The sequence below is a fragment of the Mauremys reevesii genome, linkage group 10 (genome assembly GCF_016161935.1).
Source record: "Mauremys reevesii isolate NIE-2019 linkage group 10, ASM1616193v1, whole genome shotgun sequence".
Lineage (NCBI taxonomy): Eukaryota > Metazoa > Chordata > Testudines > Geoemydidae > Mauremys > Mauremys reevesii.
The window spans coordinates 41,834,997-41,849,515 of record NC_052632.1 but is presented as its reverse complement, the minus strand read 5'-3'; the positions used below and the strand labels follow the sequence as shown (position 1 = coordinate 41,849,515).

Sequence of the window (14,519 nt, the reverse complement as noted above, 5' to 3'; positions counted from 1 at the left end):
ATGGAAAGTTTCGGTCCCTATAGAACTCTGACTCTGTCCTGAGCTTGACAATGGGTTGCCAAGTTACCCCTGCCTAGCAGCACGACTGGGGTCAAAGAAAATGGCTTATACCTCAGGCTTATTTGTATGCTGAGGATCACATTTCCATATCTCCTCAGACATACAGATTTGCTGCCTGCTCCCTGTCCCTTTCCTCTTGTAGGCTTGGTCTGCACTACAAAGTTGGGTCAACATATGTCACCTTGCATTGACCTATTTGTGCATGTGCCTATCCAGAAATTTGTTTCCAGCCGACAGAAATGACGAGTTATGGTGACACAGTAAAACTACTTCTCCAAACAGCGTGGAGCCATGGTTGACCTACTGAGGTTAACGCAGTGCCAGTGGAGACACTACATGATCTGAGTCGACCCTAACAGTCCTCAAGCAGCTGGCCCACAGCACCCCATTCTCAGTGACAGTGACTGCTCTGGTTACAATGTGTCAGAGACCAAAAGCCCCCCATCCCTAAAATCTTCCCATGTAGTTTTGAAACACCTTTTCCTGATTGCCCAGCTTGGCAAGCACACCTAGTAGTGCTCCCTTATAGTGTGTAACTGCCCAACCAACCATGCCAGCTCCACACACTAAACGTGCTCCTGCCGTGAGTGGACAGGAGGTGTTGGATCTCTTGGGCCTGTGAGAAGAAGTTGTGCAAACATAGCTATGGAGCAGCCATAGAAATGTGGGCATTTATGGACAGATTGCATGGAGGATGCAGGCAAAGGGATACAACAGGGGCCAACAGCAGTGCTGCATGAAAGTGAAGAAGCTTCACCGGGCATGCAACCAGCCCAAGGGTCATGACAATCAATCTGGTTTCAAGCCACAGACCTGCTGCTTTTACCATGGGCTGCATGCCATACTGGGTGATGACCCCACCAGCACCCCGCTAAATCTGTATTTAATCACCATTATGTAAGTGGTCTGGTTGTTCAGAGGTGCAGGATCACTCCAGCTCCCATTGTAGTCAACCAGTCTGCCCCTTAGGAAATTTTAGTCTTAATTTGTATTAAACCTTACTGAGGTTAAGGAATAGTCCCCAGGACAAGAGCATGCCAATCCCAATTGGGCCCTTTGGGCACTGGCATAATATAAATCTTTAGTATTACTAAGGTTCTGTTTGCTTTTCAGTACCCACAATATATAGCCATACGGAGGTCTTGTTGTCACCATGCATGGTACTCTGTTGCTCTTTAATCTTCAAAATAAGTAGTTGCATGAATTCCCCCCCACACACACACACACCTCATTTGTCAAACTTATTTCTCTCATCATCAGTTGGAAAAACTTCTAGATTCTTTTTTATCTTACGACTTGACATACAGTAAGCTGTTTCTCATGTATTGAGTTAGTAAACAATATAAGCACTGAATCTAATAGGGCTAACAGACTGCACACTTGGGAACTTTTTTCTCCCAGTAGATCATGTGAAAATATCTATAAAAGGTTAGCTGGGCCTCTGCCAAGAAGGCAGGTCACTGAATAAGAGCTCTGAGAATGCTGTTGTTTTAAATGGCATTTCGGCAACAATGATGCTGTTTGAAACGGCACTTGAGGGGGAGAAAACCAAATCAGCAGAATGAAAAGCAAGGGTTTCTTTCAGATATGAGGGCGTCCCTCACTGCTCATCTTGCAAAATCATCTGTGTACAGAAGCATGGTTGCTGATTTTATAAAATGCCATATGCGGCAACAAAGGAGGTCTGAATGTCTGAGACAAGAACTGAATTGAAAGATTGGACCTTCATTTTATTTAGCAAGAGAATGTATTTAACAACCATGTTTTCCTCCCATGGCTTTCCTCTTTGGCTTTATTTATGGCCTGGGAGAGAAGTTATATTTAGCAATAGTTCATTTATTTAATTCCCCATTGAGAACCCCCTCCCTTCTGACAACAAAGTTACATGACCAGGGGGGCTGGGAGGGGCAGAGCCCGACAACTGCCACCCCCTGAGTGGGGAGAGAGGGGGCTGCAGCCTGAGTTCTGCTGCCCCAGGTGTGGGGGAAAGGTGGCCGCAGCCTGAACCCTGCCACTCCGGGTCCTAGCAAGTCTAATGCTGGCCCTGGTAACCCCATTAAAATTGAGTCATGACCCACTTTGAGGTCTTGACCCACAGTTTGAGAACTGCTGCATTAGAGTTATAAGAATGTGTTTAATGTTTAGACTTTATGAAATGCTTGTAAATTGCTGCATGCATTAATCTCACTTATAATATCTGTATCTCTTTGTTGTGGAGTAGATGTACTCTGTCACAGGATGCTGGGTTGTGGGGAAGCAAAGTGGGGGGTTGACCAATCAAATGGCCTAGTAGCTATCGTTGTTACAGCTGCCCTTGCTCTCAGGGCAGCACGGCCTAGCGGCTGGAGCCCTCAGGGCTGTCCTTGGGCAGTCGTGTCCGCCATATGGTGCCGGCATCCAGCAGTAGGTGCAGGGCTCGTAGGAGGTCCCGGGCCCACCCCTCTCCACTGAGTCCCAACCCAGGCCCCTGTGAAACCAGTGTCCTGGATTCAGGCTCAGTTTCCCATTTCAACCTTCACATTCCCTCGGCCGCTTCCTACCTTTAATTCCTGCTCAGTCAGTTCCCTTGGGAGTAGCGACCTCCCGCTCCTCTCATTCTCCACAGTCAAGGGGAGTTCTAGCTTGGATTCCGCATCTTCAGCCTCTGCAGCCTGGAGCACTCTGGTAGGAACCTGCAGCATACATTTGCTCTCCTCCTAAGCCAGACTGAGCTAGGTTGCTCTGTTTTATATCCTGTTTCCAATTAGAGCAGGGGTAGGCAACCCATGCCACGTGCGCCGAAGGTGGCGCACAAGCTGATTTTCAGTGGCACTCACACTGCCAAGGTCCTGGCCACCGGTCCAGGGGTCTCTGCATTTTAACTTAATTTTAAATGAAGCTTCTTAAACATTTTAAAAACCTTATTTGCTTTACATACAACAGTAGTTTAGTTATATATTCTAGACTTATAGAAAGAGACCTTCTAAAAACATTAAAATTTATTACTGGCACGCGAAACCTTAAATTAGAGTGAATAAATGAAGACTCGGCACAGCACTTCTGAAAGGTTGCTGACCCCTGACTTAGAGTATGCTCAGCAGGGGCGAGGGAGCATGGCCTCTTCAGCCCACAGTGTGTGATCAATCCCAGTGGACCAGTGCAGGGTGGATACACCCTGTCACACCCATGCTACAAAGTAATATTTAAATGTGTGCTCTGAAACTGTAAACCCCCAAAGTCAGGAGAGAAGGATTACGAAGTGTAAAATACTAGTTTGCCACAGCAAGTATTATCTCCTGACCAACAAAAGGCCCATGGACACCAGACAACTATTGTGGAACATTGGAGTACAATAGATTTTGATTGCTCCCCCACCACACACCCATGAAGAGGAGATGTATATGAGGATTTGTCCCATCAGCTTGAACTATGGGGGAAGGGAATAAAAATTGCTGGCAGGAAGAAACTGGATCTCTGTGCTGTTTGGACTTGGAGAGAGCAAGATTTCTAAGGGCTTGGCTACACTTGCGAGTTACAGCGCGTTAAAGGAGCCCCGGGCGCACTAGCTCACTACCCGTCCACACTGGCAAGGCACATAGTGCTCTGACTCTAAGGCTAGAGCGCTCCTTGTCCTCCACCTCGGTGAGTAAAATAACGTTTGATGTGCCCCCGCTAGGGCGCCCCCGCATCAGTGTGAATGAGGTGTTGCATTGCTGCGCTCTGATCAGCCTCCGGAAACGTCCCATAATCCCCTTAAGTCAAGTGGCCACTCTTGCCATTGTTTTGGATATGCTCTTTGAAAGCTCCGTTTCTGACAGCCGGAATGCTTATCTGCTCTGAGACAAAGCAACCATTACTGTGGAATGCTGAGAGAGAGAGAGAGGGTGAAGGGGAGGTCTGCTTCTGTCTGAATTTACAAGACAGCATGCTGACATGCTCTCAGCCCCCCAAAAACCCACTCTCTCTCCCTCCACATGCACACAACACACTCCCTGTCACACTCCACCCCACCCCACTCCCCATATGAAAAGCACGTTGCAGCCACTTGCATGTGAGATAGCTACCACAATGTTCTGCTCTCTGTGGCCGTTGCAAGAGCTGCTAAATGTGGCCACGGCAGTGCGGACAGATTACAGCGCTTTCCCTGCTGTGCTCTATGAAGCCTGGTTTAACTCAAAGCGCTCTACATCTGCAAGTGCAGCTGTGCCCTAAGCATAAGCAGGAGATCCCCAGGGCTTGGCCTGGGTTAATCTTAAAGGATTTATAAAGCTTGCATATTACAGCATCTTATGTTACCTTTTGGAACCAAAGACTGTAACTCATTTGTATGTGTATGTTTGCTTGCTTTAACCTTGTAAAAAACACTTATTTGTTTTTCTTAGTTAATAAATCTTTACTTAATTTTTATAAGATTAACTTCAAGCATCATATTTGGTGTAAGATCTAAGGTACAATTGATCCGGGGTAAGTGACTAGTCCTTTGGGACTGGGAATAACCAGAATGCTGTTGTAATTTTTGGGGTAAGGGACTATCTGTTACAAAGGCAGGCAAGATAGACTGGAGTACCCAAGGGGACTGTCTGTGGCTGCATGTTTAGGCTGTTATAGTGCCTGAGGAGTTCACACTTGATACATGGGTTGGTGAAGTGAAAGTATAGAACTGACAACCAGTTTGGGGTTTGTGTCCTGCTTCTAAACAGCCTGCCCTAAGGTTGGTACTCTTGCTCCTGAGCCATTCCAGGCAGCATATCAGTACTGACATCAATGGAGCTCAGTGCAAGGATCTACCTGATCTCATCTTATTTCAGAGGAAGGGCCAGAATCTGGAAAGTTAAGGGGATATCAGCACTTGGTGCCATTATAGAAAAGGAAGTCTCAGTTTTGTTTAAGCAAAAGATGCTCATGTACAAGTTCAAATACAAGTCAGAATGTTACTGTTGACAATTGAGGGAGAAGTATATGACAGTATGACAGCACAGGCGAAAGCTCTGAGGTTAAAATAATAATAATAAATCAATAAATAAATTTAAAAAACGGACTTGCTTCCCTAGTCTATTTCTAAAAGTTACTGAATACAGACCAGGAACTTTCTGGGGTACATTCACATGTCGGGGGAGATTCATGGAGACAGACTCTTATGGAAATATGGGAAACCACTTTTTTGGTGTTCAAAGGAGTAAAATTTAAGTGACTAAACTGCTGAATGAAATAGTCTCTCTCTTTGGGTAGATTTACAAAAGGAGTGTTGGAAGGGTGAGAAAAACCTGAGTATTTGACTAGGAAGTTATCAGGGATTTAGAGGGGATGTTGTAAGGCTCCTGTAACCTTGCTTCCAAATAGATTTGACTTCTTATAATATTACACATGAAAAGCTATGTTAAAAGAATATGAAGGTTGCAAAGTCAAGCGCTCAAAAGTTAGGAAATGTCAGAATTCAGGTTACTTGTGCAGTCTTAATTTGGCCCCGTTGTTCATATATATTGTTAGTCTTTAATTACATGTTTATATAGTATTTTTTCCCCAGAACCCTTTTCTCATTCAGTGCATATAGTGGGTGGTATGACGTTCATGAACAACTCTTCAAAATTTTGTTTTATCCTCATTGGTCTATGTGTAGTCTTAGGCCTTATTTACTGATAGTAATAGCAGGTTATCATACTCTGTGTGGACCAGCACTAGAGGATGATGGGATGTTGTGCCAGTGGGTTTCACAAATATTTGCTAACAGCAGAGGTGTGGTGAGATTCCGGAATCCTGGATTCCATTCCATTCCAGGCTCTGGAGGGGAGTGTTCACTATTGGGCACAGACTCATCTCCTCATTTTTCCCAAGCTTGACCCCTTATGCGCCCTCCTCTTCAACTTGTCCCAGTCCTAGTTCTATCTCTTCTCTATCTCTGGCTCCTTGCTTCATTCCCATTCTCCACTCCTCAGTCATCTCATCCCATTCTCCTTGCCCAGCCAGTCCCAATTCCCTACTACTGACTTCTTGTCCAGTCTGCATCTCCCCTCCCGCCACTGGCTCTCAGTCTCCTTCCATGGTGTCCTCATCTAATCTGTTTCCCTCCCCACTGGTTTGTAGTTCATCTCCTTGTCCTCCCATTCTCCTTGTCCAGCCAGTCCCAGTCTCCACCCCTTCCTCCAGCTTCTTGTCCAATCTGTGTCCTGCCCCCCAGCCAATTGGATCCCAGTCCCTGCCTCTTCCATTGCCACCAGAACGATCCTCTCTACCCCCCAGCTTTGAGTCTCCTTGCCCAGTCATCCCCCTCAAACTCCTTGTCACAGTTTCTCTTCTCCTCTGCCACCCACCATTCCCAGTCTTATCAGACTCCTTAGCCCAATCTACTACTTTCCCTCCCCTAGGATTTGGCTCCTGTCCTCTCTTCATTCAGATTGAATAGCCACCTTCTCTCAGATCCAGTGCCTTCACCAGCCCCAAGCATTTGGGAACAGTCCGTACAGGGATCTCCAACTTCCCTAGGCTGGAACCATGCTTGGACTCACTCTGTGGGGATGGAGCATGCACAGCTCAGGTGCTCTGTGGGGATGGCACATGCTGTCTGGTCAGCATTAGGAGCTTTGAGAGGCTTGAGCTTGCTCAGTTAGGACAGAATCTTCTAAGATTTTAGCTGTTAAGCTCTAGCAAGTCTCTACTGAGCAGGTGTGAATCACAATTGTTCAGAAGCTTATAACTTGACCAAATTTGGGTACTTTTTTTTCTAGAATGGCGAAGGCATATCCCTCACACAAAGGCCGCCCCTCTTGCCAAATTTCAAATCCTTGCTCCAAACTATGGCAGTGCTAGAGCATTTCAAAGAACACTCTAGAGTTTAACATGGGAAAACAATGTATTTTTCCCTAGCCTCATTCTCAGAATCACTTGGACTGTTTTGGCTGAAATTTTGAAAAAAACTAAACCAAAACCCTTCACCCTGAGGCAGACACCTATCTTGAAAAATGTGAGTCCAAATGGTTAGTTTGGCAACATTTATAAGCAACTGAAAACAGGGTCTTATCATGGGAAGTATTTGGCAACCTTAAATAAGGAATACTACCAGCCCTGCCAGTAATAAAATAAAAAAAAAAAAAAATCTTCACAAAGTTAGTCTTTAAATGCAGGAAACCTCTTGATTAAAGCATGTCTCTTTAGCATATGTCATGAATCACTGAATTAAAATGTTTTTAATCTACTCTGCTTTTTGAATCAATAAGCAGTTGCTGTGCTTTTTTCATCCCAGAAGGATTGCTTTGGCACCGTATGTACTGTATTATTTTCATTTTACTAATTTATTTTTTACATAGTTTTCTAAGTGACGTTACATTACACATTTTGTGTAGTGATCACATGGCAAGACATCCAAAACAGACAAGAGGCTGTGGATTACAGAAACTGACTCATAACATGAAGCAGAACTTTTTTAATGAAACATTCACTGGCAGACTCAAACAGAATTGCTTGTTTTGGTGGATGCATTAACTCTAAATAAAGAAGCTAGATTAAGAACCCACTAAGAGTCCATTTGTTTTTGTGGAAGGGAGAGAGGCAGCTGCAAACAGAGTGGTTTTCTGGTTGTGGGTTTGAGAAAAGTGGCAAAGAGGTATGATGGGTGATGGAGTTAAAGACTGGCAGAAACATTTGTACTCAAGCAACAGGGCTAAAAATCAGTTAAATGAAGGGAAAAGAGAGTACTTGGGCAACAAGCCATGCACAAATAATATTCTCTGCATGTAACATAGAGCATTGTCATGTAACACACAACCCTACATGCACGCACCCTCACCTTGTCACATTAGTTCATTATCAAGGGGTATGATGGTTAGAACTTCCATATTGTAAATGTGTTTTTCTTTTAGATAATTAAAACATGACATTTGCTGTAATATCAAGGTTCTGAATTAATCTAGATGTGAACATTTTCACTGTACCCATCCTTTGGATATCACAACGGTGGTTACTTTCTCTAGTCTATGCATGTCAGTAGCACAGAGAAACCAATCTTTTGTATCATTAGCAACATTCACTTGCACCACCAATTTAAATGGAATCATGCGAGGGAAGTTCAGTTATTAATTCAGCTAGAAAAGAATATTGAAATTTGTAATGCCTATATTTAGAAAGATTGCTTAAGAATGTGGAGTCAATAGGAATTAAGCATATGCTTCAACTTAAATATGTATTTTAAATGCTTTACTTCATGGGGAATGACTTACACACTTTGTTACGTGCTTTCTTGAATAGGAGGCCTATAATTGTGATGAGACAAACCTAAATGTGACACACAACTTGTGTAGCTGAAATGAAGAAATTCTTCTGACTCATTGAACTTCCTTGACTCTGCCATCCTTTGATTATGTTGTTACCCCTAATACATAAATGGCTGTGATGAATGGATTAAAAATAATAATAGGACCGACAAAAGGTCATGAATTGTAGTACAGTTCTACTTTAGTCCTTCTGGATTTCAGAGATCTTGTGGAGTATAACGGAATCTTTCAGTTGTCTCCACTGTGGCATACAGTAATGCATTGAGAACATCTGACATTAATAAGTGATAAAGTAAAAAAAAGAAATGGAAACTTGTTCTCCAAGCAAATTCCAAAAATCCTGTAGGCAAATCTTGTTTAATCACACTGCTCAAAGAGCAGCAGCAGTCTTTCCTCCTTTTAAATAAAAGCCTCATTATATTATATAGTTTGCTATCTTATTATGGGGAAGAGGGAAAGTTTGTTCTAAATGGCATTACTCTCTTTACATGAACTGAGTGAAATTGATTGAGGTATTATGGATTAGGACTGATCCTGAAGGCAGTTATGTAAATAAAGAGCCTGATTCATAAAAAATGTGCTCATTTCTATTCTGATACTTTTGAGCCTGTACTATATCTAAGAGTTAGTGTTTTCCCTCATGCTGCAAGCCACTTGAGATTTTCCTGTTAGAAAAACTACTGCTGTGTGATGTACCCATACAGTTCATGACCACAGTTAGTAATCCATCTGGGTTTGTTGTGGTTCTCCGTCTTTTGACACTTGATTCATTTTTCATATACGGTGGGGAAAACTGACATGAAAAGGTGTGTGTGTATGGGACAACAAAACAATGGCTTTAAAATGGAAGAATTTCCTAGCAAAGTTATGAGGCCTAGTAGATTTAAGTCAGAGGTTCTCCACTAAGAGGTTGGTTATCCTTCTAAAGACTCACGGGACATATCTTCCATAAAATTTAGAAATCGCTGTAACTTCCGTACTAATGGGCAAATATATGGCCACATCCCATTTTTATGTAAAATATATGCAGTTCTTTCTAATAGACTTGTATGCATGTGTGTGTCTACATACAAAAGTAACCTCTATTCCAAAAATTGGCAGTGAAGCCTGTAAATTACATAATTTACAACTATTTGTCTTCCCAATACAGAACTTCCTTTACCCATGCATCATTGATCCTCTGTAGGAGGGTGTCTCTCTCTCTGCTTCATCCTTGGCATACTTTAGAAAAGTGTGTAGGAACTTTTCTTCAATCCCTTGCATCTCACAAGGCCCACAGAGGACAAATCAGAAATTTCTGCAAAACTCTAGCCTCCACCTGCTTCTGAGAAATATATAGGGCCAAATCTGCTCTCATTTACACCAGTACAAATCTAATGTAACTGCATTGCTGTCAATGGAGTTACTCTTGATTTAAGACAGTATAATTGAGAACAAAATTTGTCCAATAAGGAGCAATAAAATTGAAAACTAAATTCTTATTTCATTTTTCACTAACACATTTTCTGGCATATTTACACACTTCTGTGCCAGGAGCTTTCTACCAGTTCACTTATAAACCTGTAGAACCCAAGACTCCTAGAAATTCAGGTAGAAAACTTCATGATCTAGGTCCACAAATGATGGTATTCTATGGTGCCTGGGTCCTAGAGGATAGCAAAGAGACAGTACTCTCCTATGTGCCTGCTAAGCCGCACAGTAACAGGGCTCATCTTGTGAGAAAAGGCGCAGCCTTCGTGTGCCCTTCCTCTACTTCCTTTTCACAGGACTTAGGTAACATGGTTGTGGTGGGGTTAACTATGCCATTATTAGGTTTGCCAGGGAGGGAAAAGGTGGGCAAAGGAAGAGGAGTTGTTCTGTGCACCTCATATGGTCTGCAGTGGGAGGAAACTTCACCTTTCACTGTAAAATAGACAAGGCTGAAGTAAGGCTACTCCAGAACAAATCTTTGTAACAGTAAGAAATGTTATATCATCTAGGTCACCATCTCTGATTTCCTCCATCAATTTGTCTTGGGAGGGACATGATACGGTGTAGTTCAGCATTAGTGAATTGGCTTCCAATGTTAGCAGATTCAATAAAATGAGGCAGAAGACAGGGTTACCAAAATCTATCTTGAAAACACTTTAATATGTTTAAATATTTCCGAGTAATATTTGGAAAATTCATGGCAAAAAAAACTGGTACAAAACTGACTTTTCAGTAAAGAGTATACACTTTGCTTAGAAAATGTAAAGCACTGTTTATAGGATTCTTGATAAACTAACTGTTAAACCAATCAGGTTCCAAAACAAATATTAAACTATTGGATTGTGCTAAGATGGGAGCATAGAAAGAGCTGGTCTTCAGTACAGCAAATTTCCTTCACTTTCATTGCTTGTATTTTTTGTCATACACAAAGTTTTGGAAATGAGCAATCATTTATTTTGGCATTGGCAAGTCATTCTTTTTGCTTTGACATTTTTTAATTTTCTTTTTGCTTATGAGATAGTTGTGGTATATTGCCATTTAGCAAAAGATAGCCAAGGCAGGGTTTGTTATTTGCGGTATTGTACACTCACACACACACATTTGCATGTTTGGGGCCATCCTCAGATTTACCCATTTTGAGTATCTGGAGGTGGTGGTCTTGGTTTCATAAATGCCATCTGGTGAGTGAGAGAAGAGGCCCTGGCTGACTGCAAGTAAGAGTTCACAGATGGCCCAAGAGCACATGGCTATGGTGAAAGAAGTTGGTATAAAGTACTCAAGGAAAAAAACAGGTAGCTTCCATTGAAACAGTAGTGAAAATCCAGTGATCCTTCTTATTTTGATTACTGTCTTGGTGAAATGAGGCCACTCTTGTAACGCACCCTGGTTGGAGTTGTGTTGAGTGAAGGTGAGTTTTTATCCTTGCAAACTTTTGGACATAGATCTCTATGTAGAGAGCAGGAGGAATCACAGAATATCAGGGTTGGAAGGGACCTCAGGAGGTCATCTAGTCCAACCCCCTACTCAAAGCAGGACCAATCCCCAGACAGATCTTTACCCCAGTTCCCTAAATGGACCCCTCAAGGATTGAACTCACAACCCTGGGTTTAGCAGGCCAATGCTCAAATCACTGAGCTATCCCTCCCCCACCAGGAAGGATGGATGACACAGGCAAACAGTAAATTCTTTGAATAACTTCTCTCTCCTATCTGTTAAATTGAGACAGAACTTTCATTGCCTGCTTGAAAAGAAATATATCCCATTTATGCTCAGTGCCGTATTCTGAAAGTTCATTCAGTGTGGAGCATTGCAGTGCTGGGTATAATAGCTAGCAATTACAGTTGTAGTTTAAGGCTTTTGATTAAAATGGGTGTTTCAGAATCTCCTGTTGATGTGAGAGACTGTCTCCATCACCAGAAGAGCTTGATATTCTTTCTTACTTGCACCGTAGCTAAAAACAGCTCTGAGTTAATGCCACAGTCACCAATCGCTTCATAACATTTAAAGTAATTAACATATACAGCAGCCTTTGAATAAATGGCAAGGTAATAATTCAAGCCAGGGAATTGTAAACTGAGGGCCAAAATAGCTTCAGCAGGTTGTTAATGTCAGTAGGATCTCAACGTGTGAATTATCGACTCCTTTCCTGCCCAGTACCTAAGTGTCTGTTTCAGAGAGCATATGTTTTTGGAAAAAAACAAACTACATATTGATATCTTACTACTTTCTTGCTTTTTAACCATTGTCAGTCAAGTGAAATCTCTTGCGACATGGATGAAAGAACATCACGACTTGGATGGTATTTCTAAAGAAGTATTATTCTTTATTCTGTGATGGCTGTTTGAAGAGCAGTAAACCTGTATATGGCTATGTCTACTCTGCAGGCCAGTGTTGGTAGCATGTAGAGTATGTATAACTAGATGCTGCAGTGAAAAGCAAGCAGTGTCCATTCTGGCTCCCTGCTGCTGGAGTCTCTCCCAGTGGTGGGGAAAGGCTCCAGCAGCAGGATGCTACACGGCTAAAAATAGCAATGCAGATAGGGGAGGCAGTGCTTGGGCTGTAGAGCGCCATGTAGGGTATATACCTGGGTAGATACTCAAAGGCTACAGGCATATCTTTACTCACCTAAGCAGTACCTCACCAAATCACACTTATAAGATCCATTCACACCACCACAAGAAGTATGCAGTGTAGATGGATCTTATAAGTGTGATTTGCAACTCCCAGCATTGGAGCCAGCAGGTTTTAGGTATTCAGGAAGCTGAGTGATTCCATCAAGACTCAGATCTCATCTGTCTCATTTATTGTATTCTTTGAGCTGGCCTCCTGTATCATCCACCAGAGAGAAACGAGCCAAATTCAGGGGGCATAGTTCAGGCTTGGTTGAATAGACTGGTAATGAAGACAAATCACGAAGTGCTTCAGGAGCAGTGGAGCACATAATGAAAATAAAAGTTTTCTCTAAAATAAAGATGGATGTTGGACACACAACTTCTTTATTATTATGTAAACCAGTTTTAATGCAGGTAATTAATTATTTCTAATAATTATTTTCATTTTTTCTAGGCTGTGACTGTGCGGAATTCTATGGCTAAATCATTGTACAGCGCCCTGTTTGATTGGATAGTTTTTCGAATAAATCATGCACTTTTGAATACAAAGGATGTGGAGGAAAGCACCAAGGTAACATCTGGATTCTCTTGTCAGCTTGTCAGGCTGAAAACTTCCTCTTGTGAAATGTATAACTACAGGGTAAAACATTACCCAAACAATTGATGGCAAATTGCCTGGCAAAGGGAGTAAAATTTTCCTTGCGCAGTATTAATGTTAACATTTAAAGAATGAGCACATAATTTTGTTTTTTTAAAAGTGATGTTTTGTGAGTCGGGGGCAGATCTTAACGGGTCATGAATTGTGTCGAGAATTTTAGGCCTTGAAGTGACTTGTGATAGGGAGAGGTTTTGTATTGGACACAAAAAGACATGTGCCCCTGAAAAGGAATGCCAATCTCCATGCATTTAAAAGGGTGCTGCAGAATGATAGCACCCTATATTGTTGAGAAGGAAATCAAAAGAGGCTAGATGTGTGAATACTACCTGAAGGCATTGTTGATGGGGTTGCTCTATTTTATTGATTTAAAAAACAGTACATAAATATTTTCTTCTGCCCTAAAGAGGCCTCGACTCTTGAATATTTATTGAAAACTAAGGGTGTGGGTGGGTGTATTTTTAACTATTCATTTATTTAGGAAGTTTTAACATTTTTATAGATCCTTGCCATGTAAATATTAGAGACAATACAATAATAATTACAATGGTGAACTTGTGTTTAGAGAAACATTATACAGTAATACAATCAGAGCTCTCTTTAACAGAATGTTACCATGTTAGAGTGAAAACAATGAGAAGTCCATGTGGCACCTTAGACTAACAAATTTATTTGGGCATAAACTTTCATGGGCTAGAACCCACTTCATCAGATGCATGAAGTGAAAAAATACAGGAGCAGGTATAAATACATGAAAGGATGGGGGTTGCTTTACCAAGTGTGAGGTTTAGGTTTAAGTTTAGGTTTTGTAATGACACAACCACTCTCAGTCTTTATTCAGGCCTAATCTGATGGTGTCCAGTTTGCAAATTAATTCCAGTTTCTGCAGCTTCACGATGGAGTCTGTTTTTGAAGGTTTTTTTGGTTGAAGAATTGCCACTTTTAGGTCTGTTGTTGAGTGACCAGAGAGATTGAAGTGCTCTTCTACTGGTTTTTGAATGTTATGATTCCTGAGGGCAGATTTGTGTCCATTTATTCTTTTGCGTGGAGAATGTCCGGTATCAATTTGCAAACTTAATTTCCCCAATACTAATTTCTCCCTACTGTTACTCACACCTTCTTGTCAACTGTCTGTAATGGGTCACTGTCTTACCACTTCAAAAGTTATTTTTCCTCCCTTGATATCCTGCTGTTAATTGATTTATCTTGTTAGACTGACCTCACGCATGGTAAAGCAACCCCCATCCTTTCATGTATTTATACCTGCTCCTGTATTTTTCACTTCATGCATCTGATGAAGTGGGTTCTAGCCCACAAAAGCTTATGCCCAAAATAAATGTGCTAGTCTCTAAGGTGCCACAAGGGCTCCTCGTTGTTTTTGCTGATACAAACTAACACAGCTACCACTCTGAAACATGTTAGAGTGAGCATCTTTAACCATGACATTGTCATTTCTAATGATTTTATTAAATCAAGTGA

The 14,519-nt window shown here is 41.8% G+C and overlaps 1 protein-coding gene across 1 annotated transcript in view; it reads left to right on the top strand.

Moving 5' to 3' along the window:
* Positions 1-14,519, top strand: part of MYO9A (myosin IXA) — a 467,296-nt gene that overhangs the window by 274,959 nt on the left and 177,818 nt on the right. The window contains exon 10 of the mRNA XM_039491520.1: positions 12,840-12,956. Coding sequence (XP_039347454.1) covers positions 12,840-12,956 — 117 coding nt within the window. The remainder of the gene's footprint in view (positions 1-12,839; positions 12,957-14,519) is intronic.